Raw genomic sequence first — 23,220 nt, 5'->3', positions numbered from 1 at the left:
CATTCTTTGAAAGATGCACTCATCTCTTAAAATAAACATTTAATTCTGCTTTGGTACAACAAGAAAATATACAAACAGTACATGCAAGTTTTTATGGGCTTGTAAAGTTTATACCAAGTCATCATATAATCCCACAACATTTTGTACAATGGATTATTAAATAATGAAATTATTGGGGTGCATTCAAGTAGCGTATTAAATATTAAGAGTTACTTGTTATTATATTATATTACATGTTTAAATCAAATCATTCCATGGTCCTCAGAGACAACCTCGGGTGTTAAGCTTAGCTTCTTTTCTTGGAGAGACTGAGGGGTTTTGGGTGGTTTGTTAACTTTGCTGTAGATGGGTTGGTTCTCATCACAAGACATTTTGCTCTGAGAGTTATTGTTTTGAGCTGACTGTACAACCTCAGGTACGCCATAAATAGGCCCCTCAGTCTGGTCAAGTCTATTACTTGTGTTTGGTTTGACATGGTCATACACCTCAGAGTACTCATACACTGGGTCTTGCTGCTGGTCATTGTTAGGCGTTGTCTTGTCAGGCCGGCTGTATATCGTGTCCGTAGGGTTGGCATGGACACAACTGTTAGGTTTCAGGCGGATGGCATCTGCAGGATCAGAATACACATCAGGGTTTGAATAAACTGGCTCAATCGAGCTATTACAGCCACCAGGATCTGACTGTGTGCTTTTTAAGGAGCTAATGGAATCTGTAGGGTTTGCATACACATCTTCAGTTAAGCCTATAGGACTTGCTGGTTTTGTATGTACAGAAAATCTGTTTGGGTCAAGAGCATCTGCTGGATTAAGGTTCAAGGGCAGTTTTGTGTCTGAAGGCTGAGGGCTGTTGCTGCCCTTCGTATCAAGCAAAGTAAAACTATCAGGGCGTCTTGGAAGGGGTGAGCGAGGAGAACGAAAATGTGGATAATGTGGTGAGTGGCTGTCTCTGGTAACGGCAAGGCTCATCTGTAGGTGAATAGCTGACTGAGTGAGGCGAAAGATCTCGTCGCTCTGTCTGGTCTCAAAGTTAAAGGTGCCGGGACCTGATTCACAGCGCCTGCCTGCTTCCAGAGAAAACAGCATCTAGAGAAGAACAGAGACAGTGTCAAAAATATTTGTAAGCACTCATTTAACATGTTAACTAATTACCTTATATTGGGGGGGGGGGTGGTTTGACCATATTATGTGTAATATTATTATTATTAAATAGTTTTTTAAATGTACATTTTTTCTGAATTATTTTTTGAGAGACATAGCATTCAAAAGTTTGGCTTGGTGCACACACATAAAAATGCTGGGTTGTTTTACTCTCAACCCCAACTTCAATGTTCAATCTCAAACTAACCCGACTATTGGGTTAAATTTAAAAAAACATTTTTTAAGAAAAGTTGAGTTAATCTTAATTATATTTCAAAATTAGGTTGAAACAACTTAGCATTTTTTTTTAGTATTTACAAAGTATTTTCTTGTCACAAAGGCTGCATTTATTTGATCAAAAATACAGTAAAACTGTCATTTTGTGAAATATTACAATTTATGACAGCTGTTTTTTATATATTTAAATATGTAATTTATTCCTGTGATGGCAAAGCTGAATTTTCAGCAGTCATTATGCCTGTCTTGATCCTTCACATGATCCTTCAGAAATCTTTCTAATGTGCTGATTTGGTGCTCAAGAACCATTTCTTCTTCTTATTATCATCAATGTTGAAAACAATAGTTTAGCTTAATTTTTTTGTAAAAAAAAAATACATATATTTTTTATAACATTGCAAATGCCTTTACTGTTTACTTTTGATCAGTTTAATGGAATTAAAGTCTTAACTTAAACATCTCACTGGCCCCAAGCTTCTGCCCGGTAGTGTATAATTATAATGCTTAAAAGTAATTAAGCATTTATGGTTATTATTCTTAAAATTGTATTTTTTTGTTTATAAAAAATATGAGTCACCTTATAATGTCTTCCAAAAAAAGCAGCAGTAGCAGCATCACATCTAATAGTATTTTATTTAAATAAATATGTTCTGTTTCTGGTTATGTACATGAAGTATTTATCTTCTGACCTTATCTCGGCCATAGCGGCGCAGAAGCTTATGTGGCCACTCCATGACGGTCCTCCTGGTCTCCAGATCTTGAAGAACAAGCCTGTCCTCACCAGCTTGTAGCCAGTACTGTCCTCTCAGGCCACATCGAAGTGAAGCCTCGCTCTGCAGTACAACCACTTTAAAATTGCACACTAAAATGAAAGACATTGAGATCAAAATTAAACTTAAGCTGTGATTCAGAAGTCAAAGGTTATACCATATGTCTATGTTTTAAACCAGAGCTAAATAAAGGTGGTTTACTGTTGTCTACTGGCTTGTTAAAAAAATCTATTCTATATGCAGCGATGACATACTGTAGAAGTAGGTAGACTGGCCTTTCAGGAACATGACAGCATGAATGATACATCTGACCTTTGTTTGTACTCACATTGTTCTCTGGACATGCAGATCTGATTGTCCTCCAGAAGAGGTATCGGCTGTGACACACTTTTAGTGTGTTTCTGTGAAAGTACGAACACCATTGAGAAATACAAGCAGGGAGTGGAGTAAAGGCGTCAGTACATTACCTAACCAGTTATGTGGCAGGAATGATCTGCATTTTTCATTTTATTAGATTCCTGAACTTTTTTTACCCTCCATATATACTGTTCGGGTTCCCTGAGAAAGTCTGTTTTATGCTCACCAAGGCCATATTTATTTAATTAGCAAAAACTGTAAAAATACAATAAAAACTGTACTGAGACATAAATAGCTCTACTTATGTTGACACTTTTGTATAGTGCATCCTTGCTAAATAAAAGTTTTTTTCTTAAAAAACAAAAAAATAAAATCTGACCCCAAACTTTTGAATGATAGTGTGAAAATCAAAATATATCAAAAAATCCAAACCCTCACCTGAAAGGCATTGTTACATATTATGTCCACCCATTCTCCACACCTTTCCTTCTCTGCTGCAAACACAAGCCTCTTGTCCTCCATCTCCACACAGAAAGCAGACATGTTTTCCCCTGGACAAGCCGCTGCGTGAGAAGGCAGCTCGACGACACTCACACAGTCGGCCAGACGTACAACTTTCCTCTCTGGTTGTCGTCTGACCACCACAGTTGACCGTTCGTTAATGGCTTCTAGTAACTCTAACCGTGCCACGCCGTGCCGACTATCCGGATGAAGGGCCAACCAATATCGCTTCCACTTCTGTTAAGAACAAATAGATGATCATTACCTACATTTATTATTTTCCTTGTTACTGCAATACAGTTAGATTGATCACATTTGATAAGATCTAGTCAAACTAATGGATCCATCAGATGGAATTAGTGCTTCAGGTAATGAACACACCACTGGATTGCTAAATATTAGCATTAAAAAGGTCTTTAAAAGCATGTCACATTGGAGATACGGATGTAATTACTCACTCTGCCAATCCCTCATTTACCTCACATGTACTGTGTGTGTGAAGGCATGGCCTGAATCTACGTAGTACACTTTCATAAGGGTGTGTTTTTGTCAATGGAATGTGCTGTACGGTAATTCTAAAGCAAGACAGAGATGTGCACACCATGTTTCAGCTTGTAAAGTAAGACCTGTTCCATCACTCTCAAACCAAAAATAAACGTACACATAGGTAGCACGAGTTCATGCCAAAACACAGGGGCATGGTAAGCTATATTAGCTTAGACTACCCTACTTTGATTTTCTAATGTTTCTGAATGCTACAAACTTTAATATCAATAATAAGTGTAACATCATTTTAAACTCAAAACTATTTAAATATAACTTTTTTTTATTTAGACATACTATGACCATTTTGTAGTTTTAGAATTGAGGTTGATGAACACAAAACCATCTGCCTGTTTTACCAGAAAATAAATGACAACGTTCTGATGTCTTACCTTGCCATGTTTCTGATGTTGTAGGTAAACTTCACCATGTTTCCCGTGATTGTCCATGTCTGCTTGATCAACCTCTGACAGCTCGAAAAAGTGCTTTAAAAGTTGATCATTTACAGCACAATGTGGGACATCCCTTAATGGTTAACACATATAACCAAGCCTATAACACGAGTTAGTGTAAGTGTACACTTAGACTCCACCTCCTAAAAAAAGAAGATAGTCATTGTTTGATTTAGTGCAATGAATATCCACTTGATTTATATCTGAATTATAAATTTGGTTTTCTTATTTCCTCAACATTTATTGCTCAGTTCAACCTTATCAATAAATAAATAAAAATCAAACTGGATACCAGTGGCACTCAAATAACTATCTCATGTCCAACTATGTAAAAAAATGTTATCCAGCTCTCTACAGTCAGACATAATATAGGGTGGCCATACGTCCTCTTTTTCCGACATGTCTTCTTTTTGGACCTAAAAACTGAATTCTGTGACCTTATTAGGCACATTAGTGATGGTAGGTTTAGGATAAGGATTGAGTTTAGAAGTAGGTTGGATTATCTCAATACAGCACCTACTATGGTCATATAATTTGGTGGGTCACAGAAATTGGTGTCAACAAAGGGCAGTTGGTGATGGTAGCACAGAACAGACAACACTAGAGAGCTGTCGTCGATGGCCTATGCTCCAGGAAGGAGCAACGGACGTAAGAAGAAGAGAGTAAGTGCTCCCATCTCTCCTCTCATCCTCTGATCATACTCCTGCAGCTCCTGTTAGATGCAGGGGTTTTTCTCTCTTGATTTTACCCCATGGGTTTAAAGTTTGAAATGTTGCATAAATTACATTTGACTAAAATGCTTGCATTGAAACATTTTGCATTCTTCTTATGATAGAACTGTGCTAGATGTTAAGTTTTGTGAAAGGAAACTTTTTAGCTGTGTTTATGATCAATATGCATAACAGACTGTAAAATATTTATTTTAGGAAATGACATTTTGATATTTGGGATGTGGTTATTGCGCTACTTTGGGCACTACTTCAACCACCAGCCAACCACACCCCAGTCTCCGCCCCACATGCACCCACTGTCCTCTTTTTGGAAATCTAATACTGTCCTCTTTCTGGACACCCTAATTAAAATCGAGATATGATTTAGTTTTACATCACTAATTTTAATCATATTGCCATATTTAAACTACATGTATCAGAACAGCTGAGGGCTGTAAAACTGCAATAAATTATTTTCTATATTTTTGAGGAAATGAACTTCACTATTAATCAAACAAAAGCAAAATAGCAGTTTTTGAGGAGTCTTGTAATTGCAGAGTTATTAAAAAAAGTGCACTGGTTGTTTTGTGTATATACTCTATTAACAAAAGCTTGACAGTATTTTCATACAGTGATTCATTTTTCTTACCTTACAATACATTCTCATATGGGCTGCCTTTTTTCTTACACTTTAGGTAAAATCCCATTTAAATCTTTTATCTATTTGCACCATTTTTTATGAAAATTGATTTTCCATTTAATATATATTTTTTAAAACAAAATCCTTTAGACGGCTTTTATCCCCCATAGTACCACACTAATTATTTGCGAAAACTGAATTTATGTGAACATAAGGTTACAACTTAGATATGAACAATTATCTTGGGGCGTTGATTACCAGGGCCCCAAATGAAGAGAGGGCCCTTGAAAAATCTGGAATATATATTTTCAAGGGGGGGCCATTAGGACCGCCTACGCATAGGGCCCGGGATCTTATGCAGCGCCCCTGATGGTGACATAATAAATTACAATTTAGTATTTAACAAAGCATTAAAAAATGTAGTACTACATTTGTGTAGAAGTGTAGGCCCTCCTTAAACACACAGAGCTAGTTGAAAGTTTTTGTATTTCAGAAATACTGTACATGCACAGACTGGCACACACAGACATAAACTCATACAGCCTCACAGACACAGTATTATCTTGTTTGTGTTATAATGCGTAATAATCTACAACAGTCATTCACATAAACACATCTTTCACAGTATTACTTAACGAAGGATTAAGTATATTTAACTTGTCATTATACTCTGACATTATTATAATTGTTGAATGTCAAAGTGTTCAGCAAAAAATAGCCACAGCGGTGTGTCCAGACTCTTGATCATCACTTCATCTGCATTGCTATTCATATCCTCGGTTCCACAGATCTATAGCCAAACTTACACTGTACACTTGCTAGCTGTAAAGGAAAAAATAAATAAATACATACATACATATGCAGAGTCAATATGGTAAAAGATCTGCATACATATATAGAGAGTCTGGAAAGTGTCAGAACACTACCTACACATGGGACAGGGTATCTCTGAAAAATCATGGTCAATTACTTTATGTTAAATAATTTTATAACCATCAGCACAATATAAACAGCATAAAGGATTAAAAACAAAATGGGCAAAAAGAAACTGGTGGAACACTTTACAATTCAATAATAATAGTAAAATGAATTAAACATTTTTTTGAAGCAAAAAGATCTGTAATGTTAAAATGAAAAGTTATTTGCCCTTTTAAGCAGATATGATACAGTCCCTTTTTCTCAAAGGTGGAGCAGTTTCACTATGTCATGTGTTTCTGTCTTAAGTGTCTGACTAAGCAATACATGGTATATATGTCTGCAGCTGGGTTATCCAAATAGTGCTCTAGGCAAATACATAATAAACTGAACTAATCATACTTAAAAAATTTGCTATCCATGCGTTTTGGACTGATGTTTAGGCTGCCCAGTCAATGGAGTAACCATGAGACCACAGATCCTTGGAAAACCCCTCATGTCAATGCATTAAACAAGAACAGGTACTGCTGACAATTTACAATATACTGTATCTGTCTATTAAGGGAATAGTCAACTCTAAAATCTAAATTTGCTGAAAATTAACAGCCTCAGGTTATCCAAGATGTAGATGAGCTTGTTTCTTCATCAGAATAAATTTGGAAAAATTTAGTGTTACATTACTTGGTCACTAATGGATCCCCTGCAGTGAATAGGTGCCGTCAGAATGAGTTCATAAAGCTGATAAAAACAACACAATACTCCACAAAACTCCAGATTATTAACTAACGTATTGTGAAGTGAAAAGATGCATGTTCGTAATAAAAAATAATCCATCAGGGAGACTTCAAACTGTTGTTTATGGCTAAAATTTGAGTCCTCCATCTATAATTTTGCTTTCACTTGTATATATAAAAAAAGAAAGTTGTGTTGGGCTTGTATTTTGGCCGAATGTTGTGATTTAAAGCTACAATGCATTATAAACACGCAGGTTTTCACTTGGAGTTCTGTGGATTTCAGTGATGCTTTTATCAGCTGTTTGGACGACACCCATTCACTGCAGAAGATTCCTTGGCGAGCAAGTGTTGTAATGCTAAATTTATCCAAATCGGTTCCTATTAAGAAACAAACTCATTTACATTTTGGATAACCTGAAGATGAGTAAATTCAAGCAAATTTTCATTTTTGGGAAGCTATTCATTGAAGTACAATGGGGTGACATTCAGATATCAGAAAACGAACATTAAATTATTTGGAAAAGACTCAATTTTGTAACAGCTGAGCAGCTTACATTATTGAAACAATTATTTAGCTCACCATTTGATGCATTTAATACTCTGCAGGCCTACCCAAAACTCCAATGACCAATCCAGTTTGAAGCACTTTACAATCTCACTGGTCAAACCTCCCCTGATATCAGCCAAAAGACTGATTGAGAATGAGCAGGACCGAGATTTAGCTCACAGTACTCTGAATGCACAAACACAAAAAGACATCATGGGACAGAACAAAATGTCCAAGAGGGAACCTGCTTCTTTTATTTGATTTTTTTTCCATTTTTGTTAATGCATGTTGCACACTGTGACAGAACTTCAAAGGAGGAAGGAGAAAAGCAACCGGAAAAAAAATGTTTCTGTGAAAATCCCTCAAAAGTTGTCAGCTGCCACCAGTTCTGTCCATCATAGAATGGTCCACCCATCAACGGTCCATGTAATGTCAGGTTTCCTTTTTCCCAGCCCTTTCCCCTCCCACTCTTATGACACGCACCTCCCCGCCAAGCTTCCTTTTGAAGAAAATAAAAGAAGGACAGGAAAAAAGAAAATGGCAATGACACGGGAGGCAAACTGCTAGTCACTATCACAATAGTGGAAATCACATAACTGTTCCTCTGAGATTAATACAAAGATCTTTCAGGAGAACTAGTCACAATCTGCAGCGGTCCAATAGGAACATTACACTGAGTAACCCGCCCACATTATACATGGAGACAGACGGAAATAAAAAGCTTATAGAAGAGCATCCAGTACCCCCTCCCCCCAGGCCCCACCCCATCAAGCCCCACACAACCCCAGGATGATTGAAGTATGTGTGAGGGTGACCCCTGGCCACCACCGGTCACAAAGTCTCTATAAAGGTGCCCCTAACTGGAGGGTCTCTAGTATTTCACACCTGGAACAAACTCCTTTGCCTCTGGGTTCAAGCTGCTCTTGCGCTGTGAAAAAAAAATAAAAAAAATAAAGATGAAGTACATATTAGAAAATTAAAATGTCACCAAAGTTGATCTTAAGTCTACAAAGTGGTTTCCTTTCAAGAACAATGTGAAATTGGTTTAGCTTAAATACCTGTAAACCAAGCATCAAATCATTGCACTGTAATACTTACTGCGATGTCTTCTGCATTTCCGTCGCTGACTGAAAGCCCGCTAAACTGCTGTTGGATCTGCCCTACTCCAGCGGGAAGGTCTCTGGCAGGAATGAACCAATCCTGATCCTCTTCTTCCAACATCTCCTGGAAACAGCGTTCAAGAAACTCCTGCTCCAAGAGTTCCTCCTCCACCTGCAGGAAGATGTCCGACCCATCAAAATCTAACAGTCATTGGCTCCTGTATGGATGTATATTAGATGTGTTGTAATTCAGCTGATTATGATGGTATGTTTTAAGAGTATAAATATAAAATGTGTATGCGTATGTGTATGTATTTTTATAAGGTGCCACTTGATGGAGAGAACAAACACACTGCAAATGGTGAAAAAAAAAAAATAATTTAACCGCAAATGTGAAAATTCAAACTATATAACTTGATAAGATTTGATGAAACGTGACAGACAGACGGCACGCAGTGATGGACTGTCTCGCTCAAAGATGCTTGCTCTTAAGTCTCTCATCTCAGACAAACAATTTGTGTTAATATACAGCAATAAATAGCGGTTTGCATTACATCAAAACCCCAACAAATAAAAAAAACTATGATTTCTCAGACATATACAAATAATCAGTATTATACATTTAAAAAAAAAAAAAATCACTAAAATAAAAATAAATGAACAAAAGGCAGCATGAAGTATTTCATATAACTTGTGCACTAGATTGCAATAGCTTTATTCACTTAAAAACCATCCCTTCCACTACAGTTCACAAATCTCACTCATGCATGTCTAAAAAAGCTGCCGTTTATCACATTAAGCCAGGTTTGATGATATTGACCAAAACATTCTATTGATTCTTAAAGTGCGCCCATTATGCCATTTTTAAGGTTCCTAATATTGTTTTGGGAGTCTCCAATAGGATTACATACATGCAAGGTCAAAAAATACTTTTGTTTTCTCAAAATATGCATTTAATATCACCTCATTTTCCAGTGATTCTCAAACAATTTTTTTTTTGAAGCAGTTCAAAGATTCAGTTTCTCTAAACCCCTCCTTTCCAGTGAGCCTGCTCTGCTCTGATTGGTCAGATGTCCCAGTCTGTTGTGATTGGTCTACTGTGTACAGCGCGAGTCGGAAACAATACGCCCATTGCCATAGTTCACTATGCTGAACGCTTGACAGAAAATATAAACATCCATTATTTATCATACTTGTGATTCAGTGGAGCCATCTGGTTCAAATAAACTGAGTACTGAGCCAGATTTCAAGAGCAAGCGTTTAATGCATCCCACATTGAACTCCTCGAGATTTTTTTTAACGCTAATTCCCGGAGATTAGATAAGCAATCAGTAGAATGAAGTGTTTGTGGGCGGGGTCAAATTGTTACTGCCGGCCAACGTAGAGCATAGGTGGGAATTATGCAAATGTGTTACCCTTAGGGTAACATCTAGTCAGTAAATCTGGTTCCATGATTACCATTAAATCGCCATCACCTGCTTTCAAATGGAACGGCATTTAATAGACAGAGCGGTAGATCACTGACAAGTTACACAATATCGCGTTCATTATCGAATGCTTGTCGAAGGCGATAATGAACGCGATATTGCGTAGCTTGTCAGTGATCTACCGCTCTGTCTATTAAATGCCGTTCCATTTGAAAGAAGGTGACATCGTTTTAGCAGTAATCACGGAAGCAGATTTACTGACTAGATGTGCAGGATCATATCGTTAGATATATCTTCCAGCCCTAGTTACCATGTGACATGTAATGATCAGGGAAATGGGATTCAAATTACTAACGACTCGTTTAGACTGCAGTCTCAATTCTTCTTTGGGAGACAATAACTATTTATCGTCCACTTTCGGCTTTGCTGATTGTTTAGATTCACGCACAGCTACATTACACACTGCATGAAAGTTGATATTGAAAATGGCATAACAGGGTCACTTTAAGTAACATGACAAACCACAACATTGCCAAATCAAAACGAGATTTGAGAACTACAGCACAAGGGAAGATTAAGAGTGAATTCATTTTGCCATAAAACCACCATCCACTTCACTTCCATGGAAACAGAGGCTCCAACATCCAGCCGAAATGCCCTTTTACAAATTCAAAAAATTTCTGTTGTTATTAACAGCCAATCAGGTTATTATTTTCACCTAAAGTATAAATCTTATTGTTTGACCAGTAGGGGTGGCACGGTTCGCTGAGAAAAAAACCTGTACCATTCGGTTCACCACACACGGTTCGGTACACGCTGGTTCGCGGTTCAACTTAAATCCAAAGCATCTGTAATATGGTTTGCTATAAAGCAGTTAATATATGTTAAAATCCGTTGATGGATTCTGCATTCCCAGACATTACAACAACAGCGATGAGGAAAAAAAAATAAACCTGGACAAACCATTCACTCTTGATCAATGTGAACGACTTATGCTGGAATATGAGCAGTCATTTATTCTGCCATCATCCGCGTGCTGAAAGCGCACGTAGACATATGAGACTTGAACAGCACATGTTAATATGTATTTAAACTAAACTCATTTAAGCTCTGTCAGTTTAAACATTTAAGAAGCAGAGGACGCGAGCTCGCGCGCAGTGAGAAGATTTGTGCATGCGCTCACCCGAAGCGCGCAAACCCGTGCCTCAGAACGCGCGCAAATACAAGATCTCTCTTTAGTATTGTGTTTAAATGGACAAATTCAGACAAAAATTATGTCAAAATGCCATCTTGTTCAGTATCCTACAGCAGACATAGCCGACTGAACGATGCTGCTTGTAGATGGATAGAATATTCTTCTTTTTTTAATTAGAAAGTATAGTTTTTCCATAAACATAGCACATACCGAACTGTACCGAAAACCATGACTCTAAAGCCGTGAAACAAACCGAACCGTGAAAAAGTTGAACCGTGCCACCCCTATTGACCAGATTTATTCACAATGCATTGGAAAAAAGATAAGAACATCTCTCTGTAAAAATACTGCCGCATTGACTGCATGTGAATGTTTGTGACAACCATACATTCAAATAAATATGGTTTTATGGAAGAAAGGTTTGCAATGACACGAGGGTGAGTAATAGCAATTTTTGTGTTAATTTCCTTTAATAACTTTAACTGATCTTGTGAATCCGATTTAGAAGTAGACATTCAGCAGGCATAAACACGATCAGCAGGTTCACACTGACCTGTCTATTGTACTCCTCCTCGTTCTCCATCCACATGTACTCTGCGAAGGGGTTGGCATCCCCCTCCTTGTGTCCATTCACAACATTCTCATCCTTCCCCGATCCGCTGCCTCCTCCTGGTGTCTTTGCTACCTCTGGACTGTTAATATCAGCAGGTTCTGGGGGTGGAAAATTACATATAAATACTTAAACTAATCACATTCTCAGTAAATGGTACAATCACAAACAAAAACACACACACAAAACGAACATAAATACGACTTTTGGAACACTGAATACAATTAGTTTAGATAATATGCAAAAGTAAAACTTCACTCATTAATTTGCACGTGTTAAATGAATTACTCAAGTTTAATACTATAGAATTTAGCCAAATTTCATTTGAAATCATTGCTATCACAGTAAGAATGATTAGTCCCTCTCGGTTTAAGATTGTGTCGTGTACAAACACAAACCTTGCTAGCAAATAAGACGCTCGATATTACAAAATACTGCTTACAATGTTTATTAAGCTCTTCTAATACCTGCGTCACTACACAGTTAACAACACACACAGTTATATAATGTTCTTTAAACCATCTGCTATTAACTATTAGTGTGTTGTATAAATGAGACAAAGAGGAGGTCAGTCGACACCATCTTTCTCCACATGGATTTGATTCATTGTAACATGAGGCTTGGCTATGACTCGAGAAAAAACTCTATATAGTATAAACCATTTTTTTTAACGCTTCCAATTAAAACGGACTCGTTTTTGCTGGAAGGTGTCTCCTGCCGTCGAATAAAACACTTGCTCCAACTTCACGTTTGTGAGCGTGTATTGTGAAGCTATGCGTGTTAGCTCGAACCATAACAACAACAGCAGTATTTCCACGTGAAGAAATGTGCACTGGCCCTGCAGAGTAACGTTTTAAATGTTATTTGAATGCCATCGATGTAAAAACTGACGCTAGTTGTTGTAACGTTAAGCGGTTAAGTTTGAAAGGGTTTCTCTAAGTAAATGAAGGAGCATGGTGGATGCGTGAGTTAGCCACACGACTGCATCACATACACTAGGCCTCTGTGTACACTGCGACGTACACCAACTCTGACAAGTGAGCCTTTAACGGTTCAATTTGCTTTATACTGCCCGCTAAATATGTGCGTTTACTTATATGTTGCTACTGTACGCATTCAGCGATGGCTAACGTTACAATTTCACGAAACAAAGACTGAGAGCACCACACTGCACTTACAGAGTCAAAAAGATTAAACATGGCTTCTTTCAAAGACCGGATCTGTTGAGAGGACTTACCCGGCATTGTAACACGTCTGTCCCTCTAACCTATCGCCAAATAAGTCGACTAAAAGGTAATTTTCCTGTTTACAGCGACACCGTTACCTGGCTAGATTTCAACGCTACGTCAGAGTGCTCATGTGGGCCTTTCAAACAAACATGTCTCTGGCTCCCCCTGAAGGACATCAACGGTATTACAGAAGAGAGTGACTGCAACATGGGCAGGTTTAAAGAGACAGTGGCACGAGTTTAGAGTGAATTCAAAGAGGAATTGACCCTTTAATTTCTTAGAATCAGTGGTCGAACAGTGGTCGAATTTCAGGGGGAATGGTGTGGTTAGTTCTCTCTCTCTCTCTCTCTCTCTGTGTGTGTGTATGTGTGTGTCCTAGCTAATTCTACATATTGATTTCAATATTTGTTCCAAAAAAAGTTTTATTTAAAAAAGAAATATAGCCTTATTAAATGAACCATTAATTATAAGCTTTTTTCCCTTCTGGTTGCTGAATGGAGGATTTTTTATTTTAACTTTTTTGCAAAGTCGGTGACTCGTATGTCAGCTCTAATAGTCTCTCAATCTGTCACGCACAAAAACACAATGTCAGGGAATGTCTTTAAATTACAATCAGGGAAAAATCATACCTTTTCTGTTGTCTTCGTCCTAAAGAACTCCAAAAGTTGCACTTGAACCATTTTGCGCGAAAAATAACAGAAACTTGTCACCAGCTTGTTACAGTAGGCCTACCGAGTTCTGATTGGCTAATAGCCGCTATTTAGTTTGTAAATTATCATAAGTAATTTAGAGAATTGAAACATTTCATTTGCATGGTAAGTTTGACACAATACACATATTATTCTACAGGGGATGTTTGGGGGGGATGCTTTTTTTCTTTTTTTTTCTTTAAATGCCATCCCCCTTCATCCCCCCCCCCCCCCCCATTCCCATACTTGCATATGTACATATCAATAACATCAAACCTCCATATTTTATCCTTTTTGAAGCTTGATGGCCACTGGTTACTATGCTTTCACTGTATGGGGAAATTTATTTTTGTGGGTGAATTAACCCTTTAAATGTGTGATTGGGTTTGTCACCATATGTGAACTTGACTTTTTAACTGTATCCAACAATTACTATTTCTTAATATTTCTGACTAATACATTCCAGGTGTCTTTTACATGACCTTTCCAGTTGATTGTGGTTACTGGATTAAATATTTCATGACATTTTAAAATTTCCTGATATTTCCAGGATTTCCAAGACGTTGGGTATTGTAGTGACTGTACTTTGGTTATGATGATTATTTTTAATGCTACTTCTACAGCTTTATAAATGTACAACTTTATAAAAGGAGAAAGACAAGCAGTTCTACTTCTTATGACCTTGTTTCATTGTATTTCATAGCAAAGATAATAATAATAAAATATACAACATTTCAGGGAATAAAACCGTGAGTATATTAGTCTGAAGATATATTTTTCTGTATATTACATCCTCTGAGGAAAGAGAGATGATGGTTGTGATAAAGACAAGGAACTTTTTGAGACCACTCATATACAGATAAAGCAACAGAAGTGGATTCCATCTCTAAAACCATCTGGATGCTGCTATTCCCAAGGCACTGATTTACATCCACCTAGTTAAGAATAAAAACAAACAAAAAGTGTATCGTCAATCCATTGATATTTTAGACTCAAATAGTCAAATTGGTAAAACCTGAGAAAACACAGACCACTGAAATAAAGTCAGACTCTAATGTGTTCACTATACCTTTCAAAACAACCAAATGCATTTGAGTTTTTCTTATTTTATATATGCTGTTCGCAGAATGTTTTTACTGTTCTGCAGCAGCATAGCTTACCTTGTTTCTGTGAAGTACCAGAGTTTTGAAAACTTGTCCAAAAGGCTTGAGTATCCGTAACACTCCTGTAACAGCACAGGGCTGATTGGGAACATTACATACAACCAGCAAATGGTCCAAAGGTGTCAGCAGCCCCTAAAAGACAGTGGGGTTTCTTGTTAGGAGGTATAAAGAATGGATGGAAGTTTTACAAATCTTATGAAAATGTTCGTATCAATATATATATATATATATATATTTTTTTTTTTAAAGATTGAAAAGTGATACTTGCATTTGACAGTGATGGTCCCACAAAAGCATGAAACACTGACACCTAAAGTATAAGTAGCTGCATTAAACCCTCAGAGTAAATGAACAAAATTATGAAGTATTTATGCAAGAAATGATCATTATGCATTATAAAACTGTTTCAGTCCATTAGCGTGTTAACTCACAGGTGAACTAAAGTCAACAGTTCGAGACACCAGCTCTAAAAGTTGCTGCCTCATGTGAACTGGGATAGCAGAGTACACCTTCACCATCTCCTGGGCTGAGAATTCAGTTGGAAACGTCAGTAGCGCCTGAAAACACACACACACACACACACACACACACACACACACTGATATAAAAGTGCTATACTTATACTAGAAATAAGATTAGAAAATATAAGATTCGTTTGTTAAAATAAACAGCTGGTCACAAGACCTTATACCTTTTTCCATTGAAGACAGGTTGTTGTGTCAACCTCAGTTGCCATTAATACCTCAACAGGGTGACCAAAGGGAGATGCCATTTTGATGAGTTCCCTCTCCGAGTAATCAAGAGTGATTCCAGACACACGAATCACACCCTTCTGTTGGGAAACAAGGGAGCAATGAGAAAAAAAGTGTTCTGCTTTGTTAAAAGAGTGGAGTTCGCTTTATTAGAGCACTGTCTGTAGTGTTTCCCCTCTGAAACATAACGATTTTCAGGCCACCAGAGGTCACTGTTTCACATTTGTTCATTTGTTATCATTGAACTGTTGATGCTAACTGTTCGAGCTGCCTATCTTTTTATTTTAAGGCTGCAATGCTGAGACTAAGCTGATACTTTAATGGTTTAATGGTGGTATTTTTTCAGTCAGTATGCTGGTAGTGATCACAGTTCACACTAGAAAATAAAAACCTTTATAAAACACCCTCTAGAAGAGTCTTGCTTTGAATGCATGAAGTTCGGTTATCACCATAATCTCATCGAAAACCATTAGTATCTAACATCCTCCCAGAACTTACCGTTTGTGCTGATGTTTTTGCAGTCATCTTAGTTACTGGCATCTGAATGTTCATGGATTCAGAGGTTACTTCTGATTTTGCACATTTGACTGGAAACGAAGACTGGTGATTACCTTTTTTCATGCCATTGTAAGTCGAAGATCTGCGTGAAGGAGACAAGGGTCTTTGTATAGTATAGTGTATTGCTTTATTACAGTCTAAAGAGAAAAACTCTTGCCTCATGCTGCATTTTGAGCGAGGAGGGAAATAGACTGAACCAGGCCTCCACCTGGTGACCTCAGCAGGCCCATGTTGCAGCCTCTTTAGGAAGAAATTTGAGCCTCTTCCTGGAAAATAAAAACCATGTTTATATGATAGATACAACATTACAACATTTTAGATAAGCTGCATTGCTGCTGATGCATTATTTGTAGATGTAATAACAACTCACCTGATGAATATCTTATTCTTTTCAATGTTTTAGACTGGTTTGAGAAGGGCGCATGAAGGAGTTCAGAAGGGCGGCATCTTTCAGGGCTGAGGGATCTATTGGAATGGGATTCTTGCCATGCACCATTAATAATCCTTTGATTCCTCTGTTCCCCATGATCGTATGATGACTCTCTGGATGATTCCACTTGATCAGATGAGTTCCATGTTGCATGGTCATATTCAACGTCCTTTGTTCCTTTGCGCTGTTGAATGTCTTGTATAATGAAGGGGAGATTCTCTGCTGTTAACTGGTTGTGTGGGCAATGACTGAGTAATTCTAGATCCTCAAGAGAAAGGCCAAGGCTGGACAAAGCTTTGTTCAGGTTGTCTGTTGGAAAATGCAGCATTGTTTGTTGCTTTGGCTCTGCTTCTTCGGTTCGTGGTCTATCAGGAGGCATCATTACTTTGGCTATCCTTGTCTGATATTGAGAACAGTCCACATCTGGTTTGAAGGTGAAATGTTTGGGAAGATGTTCATGACTGGATCTAACAAGAGCTTCCTCAGATGCTGGCAGTGGTAATGTTGTGCTATTCATGAAGGGACCTAGTGTTTTCTCCTGAATGATCTCTTTTGCTAAAAGGGCACCACTCTCCTTATAGGAATTGAGTGAATTAATGTCTGTGACTGATGTTGAGGGTTGGCCAACCATGTGAGGTATGGAATCCATGTCTTTAAAACCCCCTGGGCGCTGGTACATGCTCAAAAATGAGGCTCTCTGAATGCCAGCGGGCTGTAAGAGATTTAAAGGAACAAGGGGGTTCCCATGACTGCTATTATTTACAGCTGCAACATTACGAATCAGGTTCAAAACCAACTGAGCTTCAAGTTGTGCTAGACTCAATAGGAAAGCTTGTGTTGTTCCGAATAGTGGTGGCACACTATTGAAAACACTGCTCATCTGAGACAAACACACTGGCCTGGTGTTGATTTGAACAGCATGTGGAAGTCTGTGGGAGGGGGGGGGGGGGAATCAGAAAGAGGCATATGTATTTTTGAATCATTCAACATTCATACTAGTACATTCAGCACTTGGGTAATTATAATATTTTTTTTATTATTTTTTTTGGAGGGGGGAACCTATAATTCCAGAGTTAAATAACTATGATATTTTTTTATTACAATGCATTTTCACTTTATTTAGAGTCACTTAAGATTTTCCTGAAAATGGAAATAAAAATTGTGCTCCACTGTCTGTACATTACTCAAATGCAAATATAGAGAAAAGCATCTGTTGATAAGCTTTTCCCTTCACTTAGGCCATAAATCCTGACCGAGGCTCAACATTTAGCTCCCAAGTAAGCTTAAAATATAAACTGTGAAATAGTTCGCTGGTGTTGAACATATGCATAAATTCTTTAAAGCTTTATGAAGGGCTAGTTAGTCTCAACAGAGCAAGAGAGGACAACTTCATGAAGTCTTTCATTCACACATGCGCTCATTTCATTACATATAATTAATAACCCGACAGCGAGGTGTTTTTCAAACACTGTGACAGCATGTCCTTGTAACATGAGCAAGAGGTGAAAGACATTTGTCTAGTGTTAAGTTCCACACAGCTGCCATCATTTCAAAGCCACAACCACATGGTCCCCAGCACGTGTGCTCTCTCCTGGACAGAGCTTTGAATAATGTGTAATCCAAAAAATAATTATATTTTTTTAGGAAAGTCTGACAAACCATTATACAAAAATCTAGGAGTAACAAGGAGTAACACTTTTGTATACGGACCAATTCTTACTAGTTGCTTGCCTATTATTATGCCTATTATTAACATATTGTCTGTTTATTATAAAGCACAAATTCTGCATGACCACATTCTACATCCTTAATCCCTTAAATTTAACAGCTAATTTACTAACTATTAAGAACCAGAAAATTAGGAGTTTATTGAGGCAAAAGACATAGTTAATGGTGTGCTAATAGTGAGTACATTAAAATAAAGTGTGACCGAGCAAGGCTATTGGGCAAAATTACATTTAAAAATATAATAAAAATAATTAGGTTTTTTTTTCAATCATAATGTGGTGATTTACTAGGAGAACATGGTTAGATGTCAAAAAGATTTCATTTTTACCCTTGTGAAAAAGTTTTTGTGGAAACGTGCATCTGTTTAAAAACTATAAACAATAAAAGAATAATAAAAAAGACTACTTAAGTGTACACTTTAGTGACTACTTTATGTTTCTTAACATACTTTAAAAAGTGTACTTTGTAATTGTTAAATAAAATAAATCCATTAAACCAATTAACTAATCTTTTGCTTAAAAAGTGCTTATTTTTAATGCTGCCTAACCACATGTAAAGTACTTGATTTTAATTTTAACTTTAGTATATAATTCATTTATAATACATTTAAAGAAAAATATTTATTAATTTAAACAATGACGTAATTATAAAAATAATTACATATCGAGATTTTATACTTAAGTTCGACTGCATTTAATATAAACTGAATGATCAATTTTAATTGAATTACAAATAACATGTAATTAAGTGTCTGTAAAGATTGCATTCTCACTTAAGTAAATTATATCAAAGTAGCCATATTACTTGAGTAATAAGTACTCTTTTTAAAAGATTGCTAATGTGTACTTCTTTTCCACAAGGATATTGCCAATGCCAGAAAGCTACCAAATTGAGCTGATTGACTGGTGGCCAGTGCTTCATTCCAATGAATAAAACGAAATGTTAAAGGTTAATGTTGTTTAGCACATCTACCACTAGAGCTGTTGACACAGCATAGCTAATTATGTAAGATGAGACAATCAGTTAGATTACGCCAAAACACATTTTGTCAAGCTGTCACATTTGGCTTCCTGATGAAACATTGGCTATATTAGATGAACAGTTTGTCCTTGGTACTGCTGTTGAAGCTAAGCAGACTCTGTTGTGTCAAATGAACCACGTGTTTCTGAGCCAGATAGATAACAAAGATAAGCTAGATGAATCATGCTTTCTGTTGACATTGGGGAAGTTCTTAAACAGATGACCCTCAAAAAGCAGTCAGCGAGATTCCCTTGACTCTTTCTCGGCATATTAGACAGCACTGTTTGACACTATCGTTTCATTTAATAGCGGAGCGGTATGTTCCTAAGTGTGATCTCTGATCCCAGCTGGCCTGTAACTGAAATACCAAGTGTGACGAGAATTAACAACCGCCAGCTTGCTTTCCTGAAAAAATCATCTGAGCCTTCTCACTCTATCTCTCTCACTCATCGGTCACAGATCTATTTAGGAAATCTTATATATAGGCATGATCATCTGATGCCGGATCACTCCCAGAAGTATGTTCAGATTCACACATTCATAAACTCTTATGTAACGACTGAGGGATGCAATAAAAGTGTAATGATCATTGTAGCTCTTTTACAGTTATTATTATTTATTTTTTTGAAGGAATGGTATGATGGGCTGAAGACATGGTGTGAAATGTCACTTGGCAGATAGACCTAAATTAATAAACTAATCTGACTCGCAAATCCTGTGCAGATATTAATCACGCTGTCTTCATTCCTGGAAGGCGGGAATATTGTAACAGCCCATGCTGGTCAGTTAAGGTCAACCCATTACATACACACATAAACATGATGATAAAACAACTTAGCCAAATATCTCTGCTCTGTATTACTAGGATATGGGGTTTTAGCACATTCTGGAACGAGACCAGAAGTATCTTGTCAACTCAGAGATTGTTACTGACCCAGGACCTTGAAAAGGCCAAACATACTGAATTACACAAGCCTCGTCTGAAAAATTCAGGTCTCTGTTACAGCTAAATATGGAGGTAGGGGGAATCCTGTCGCTCAGGTACATGACGTCCTCAAAGACATTACCCAAATCAATATAACCTCTGTACATTTGATCTATGTATTCCATGAGGTATTGGACAAGACTGGAAAGGGGAATCCTACTTTAAATTTCCACAGACCCTCACACATACACACGTTTGTTTTTGTGAAAGGTGGGGACATCCCATAGGCGTAATGGTTTTTATAATGTAGAAACTGTATATTCTATCACCCTTCACCAACCCTACACCTAACCCTAACCCTCACAAACTTTGTGCATTTTTACTTAAATAATGGGTTAAATATGGGTTATGACCTCATAAGTCACCCTCTCCTTGTAATACCTGTGTCATACCCATGTCATTACACAGAGTTGTGTCCTGATATGTCACAAACCCCCCCACCCCCCCATATATATATATATATATATATATATATATGTATGTATATATATGTATGTATGTATGTATATATGCACCCAATTCAAAAATCATGCAATTATTTCCTTAAATGTTTTTGCCTGTAATATATCTTGACCATGTCTTGACAAATATCACTCTACAGATAACAGTGGAAGACTAAAGATTAGACTTTAGACTATAGAAGCTATAGATTTAACCTGAATTGACAGAACCCAATAATTGAAGAGTAACTCTCACATAATCTAGTATTTATTTAGTGAATATAAAGCACCTGGTAAACTGTTTGGAGATAAATGTAAAGACTATCAGTCTGTAGTCAGCCTGTGGGCAACAAGAGACAGAGACATGCATATGTGACTTTGACTTGAGGATAAATTCAAGACCTTGACACATTTGTCTTGTTAAAGTTCACAATGGATGTTAAAAATGGAATGCAGCAGGTGACAAGACTGTTCTCTGGGCACCAAAACAGCTCACAGCCATCTATTTCTACACTTGTGTTCAGCAACTATTGAGTTTTGTCTTTTTAAAACAATTCTGATGCTGAAGAATTACAGCTTTTCAACTGAAAATAGAAAGTAATAAAAACCAAGCTCAATTACAACACACCAATGCTTATTTCTGCCTGTCACTGTTAGCAAAACTTTGTACCTCAAAGGACAAAATAAACAATGATCATTGTGAGATATCGTTTAAATAAGAGATAAAGTCACATTTTGAGAAATAGTCAGATACAACATTTGCAGTTCATAAGAGAAACACTTACATCATGAGATGTAAAGTCACAATTATGATAAATAAAGTTGCAGTTGTGAGATTAATGTAGTCACAATGTGAGATATGAAATCACGCTCGATGTCTCGTTAATAAGAAATGAAGGGAGAAATAAAGTTTAATTTATTCCATATAGAGAATGTAGTGTGGCCCTGAAACATCATAGTAGAGTGATGACAGAAAAACCAGCTTGTCTTTAAATCAGCGGTCAACAATAAAAATAAATGTCTGTCTGTTAAGAAAAAAATTGAAATACGCTTTGATTAAAAGCTTTTTAACAAGACAGAGATGTTGAAAAAAATGAAACTTAATTAGGCTGTATATTTAAATGTATAGCAGTATATTATATATGATAACATAGCTTGCTATTCATTAAAAAAGAAAAAAATATGTTTTTATGTTTCCAACACGACCCATGCTAAAAGATTCATTTAGGCACTTCTAACAAAATCCATACTCACATGTTGGCTTTAGTTAAAGTTGAGCAGGAGGTTCTTTTCCTTTGTAGTGAATTCTTCATTATTTCTCACGTCAGACTTTAACACCAAAACCTAAAATTTGAACCCAATTTGAAGTACATTCAGATTATTCACTCCCAGTGCGAAATGTCTTTTGTCACCCTCTGTAACTCTTATGTCACTCCTCAGTCCAGTCAGACCCACACTGTAACACATTCTTTCTTCTCAGTATGTTTTCATCCCCCTGACTCACATACATGCTTGCCCTCCCAACACCACCCCCTATCATTTTCCTTAAGGCTTTCCCCTCTGCTTTGGCAGCACTCATATGCTCTCATATGCTCTATACACACTTGACAATACTTGACAATATTAAGTAAACACTAAAATGACTAGATAATGATCAGCACTGTATTTATAGGGTTCAAGCACCAAAAAGTGGATTATAATAAATTACTGATCACAGGATAGCTTTGAATTGTTGTACAATGATGTTCAAGAGAGAGCTGACACGTTCAAGTCCCAGAAAGGTAGTAAGGACATCATTAAAATAATCCATGAGACATCAGTGGTTCAATCTTAATTTTATGAAGCCAATACTTTTTTTTTTTTTTGCACAAATTGTTTAAAAAAGTCATTAATTTTGTTTTCTTTGTGCACAAAACGTATTCTTATACAGTAAGTGCTACAAATTAATACAAGACTAAATAGTACAGTTTAAAGATAATACAAATAATAGACAGACTTGAAAACACCGGCAGCTGTTTTGTAGCAAATGTCATTAAACACATTTTTGCTGTGGCATTTAGCATTTACATGGCTTTAACCAGCTGATGTCCTCAGAGTGCAGAATTTTGTGCGCTTTGAAGCAGTGGATCATTTTGTAGAGCAGTTGCTTTAATTTGACGTTTCAAAAGTCTCAATGTCTCCTATCACTAGTGCCAAGACTGAATCAAAGCTGGTTTTATGGGTCGATTGGGGCTGGATTAAAAAAGTAAAAAATAAAACAATCCTTTTTCTATTTCACAGCTGATATAGTATCATTACTATAAAATGAGTGACAAGGGCCATGTATATGTTATCATTTATTTAATTTAT

The 23,220-nt window shown here is 36.9% G+C and overlaps 3 protein-coding genes across 5 annotated transcripts; all 3 read right to left on the bottom strand.

Moving 5' to 3' along the window:
- Positions 1–26: 26 nt before the first annotated feature.
- LOC128016986 (docking protein 2) lies at positions 27–4,096 on the bottom strand. Of its 2 annotated transcripts, XM_052602019.1 has the most exons (6): positions 3,940–4,078; positions 3,463–3,579; positions 2,942–3,241; positions 2,475–2,547; positions 2,066–2,238; positions 27–1,085 (listed from the first exon to the last, which is right to left on the bottom strand). In XM_052602019.1, the coding sequence occupies exons 3-6, from the start codon at positions 3,044–3,046 to the stop codon at positions 243–245; spliced, it is 1,194 nt and encodes a 397-aa protein (XP_052457979.1). In that variant the 5' UTR covers positions 3,047–3,241; positions 3,463–3,579; positions 3,940–4,078; the 3' UTR covers positions 27–242. The 2 variants fall into 2 exon arrangements, with proteins under 2 accessions (XP_052457979.1, XP_052457969.1); XM_052602009.1 differs by lacking the exon at positions 3,463–3,579 and having other exon boundaries at positions 3,940–4,096.
- Positions 4,097–7,776: 3,680 nt separating this feature from the next.
- LOC128016965 (polyadenylate-binding protein-interacting protein 2B) lies at positions 7,777–13,283 on the bottom strand. The gene is made up of 4 exons (XM_052601979.1): positions 13,115–13,283; positions 11,821–11,978; positions 8,644–8,817; positions 7,777–8,473 (listed from the first exon to the last, which is right to left on the bottom strand). The coding sequence occupies exons 1-4, from the start codon at positions 13,119–13,121 to the stop codon at positions 8,417–8,419; spliced, it is 396 nt and encodes a 131-aa protein (XP_052457939.1). The 5' UTR covers positions 13,122–13,283; the 3' UTR covers positions 7,777–8,416.
- Positions 13,284–14,460: 1,177 nt separating this feature from the next.
- On the bottom strand, positions 14,461–22,354 carry si:ch211-89o9.4 (uncharacterized protein LOC566247 homolog). Of its 2 annotated transcripts, XM_052601965.1 has the most exons (9): positions 22,126–22,353; positions 16,639–17,627; positions 16,426–16,534; positions 16,209–16,350; positions 15,650–15,790; positions 15,390–15,515; positions 15,227–15,268; positions 14,956–15,090; positions 14,461–14,730 (listed from the first exon to the last, which is right to left on the bottom strand). In XM_052601965.1, the coding sequence occupies exons 1-9, from the start codon at positions 22,182–22,184 to the stop codon at positions 14,554–14,556; spliced, it is 1,920 nt and encodes a 639-aa protein (XP_052457925.1). In that variant the 5' UTR covers positions 22,185–22,353; the 3' UTR covers positions 14,461–14,553. The 2 variants fall into 2 exon arrangements, with proteins under 2 accessions (XP_052457925.1, XP_052457916.1); XM_052601956.1 differs by having other exon boundaries at positions 16,209–16,534; positions 22,126–22,354.
- Between the last annotated feature and the right edge of the window lie 866 nt (positions 22,355–23,220).

Source organism: Carassius gibelio, chromosome A1 (assembly GCF_023724105.1).
Source record: "Carassius gibelio isolate Cgi1373 ecotype wild population from Czech Republic chromosome A1, carGib1.2-hapl.c, whole genome shotgun sequence".
Taxonomy (NCBI): domain Eukaryota; kingdom Metazoa; phylum Chordata; class Actinopteri; order Cypriniformes; family Cyprinidae; genus Carassius; species Carassius gibelio.
The sequence above is the reverse complement of the archived record's forward strand: the minus strand, read 5'-3'. Positions and strand labels throughout refer to the sequence as shown.

What these genes read in the sequence shown, in the direction of transcription:
- LOC128016986 (XM_052602009.1), bottom strand. Translation starts at nt 3,996, where the DNA reads ATGGACAATCACGGGAAACATGGTGAAGTTTACCTACAACATCAGAAA. An exon ending in AACATCAGAAACATGGCAAG is followed by an intron (nt 3,242 to 3,939) that starts GTAAGACATCAG and finishes TGTTCTTAACAG; the next exon opens with AAGTGGAAGCGATATTGGTT. An exon ending in GCCGCTATGGCCGAGATAAG is followed by an intron (nt 1,086 to 2,065) that starts GTCAGAAGATAA and finishes GTTCTTCTCTAG; the next exon opens with ATGCTGTTTTCTCTGGAAGC.
- LOC128016965 (XM_052601979.1), bottom strand. An exon ending in AGGAGGAGTACAATAGACAG is followed by an intron (nt 8,818 to 11,820) that starts GTCAGTGTGAAC and finishes ATCTTCCTGCAG; the next exon opens with GTGGAGGAGGAACTCTTGGA. An exon ending in GAAATGCAGAAGACATCGCA is followed by an intron (nt 8,474 to 8,643) that starts GTAAGTATTACA and finishes TTTTTTTCACAG; the next exon opens with CGCAAGAGCAGCTTGAACCC.
- si:ch211-89o9.4 (XM_052601956.1), bottom strand. Translation starts at nt 22,184, where the DNA reads ATGAAGAATTCACTACAAAGGAAAAGAACCTCCTGCTCAACTTTAACT. An exon ending in ACTTTAACTAAAGCCAACAT is followed by an intron (nt 17,628 to 22,125) that starts GTGAGTATGGAT and finishes CCCCTCCCACAG; the next exon opens with ACTTCCACATGCTGTTCAAA. An exon ending in AAGAATAAGATATTCATCAG is followed by an intron (nt 16,535 to 16,638) that starts GTGAGTTGTTAT and finishes TTTATTTTCCAG; the next exon opens with GAAGAGGCTCAAATTTCTTC.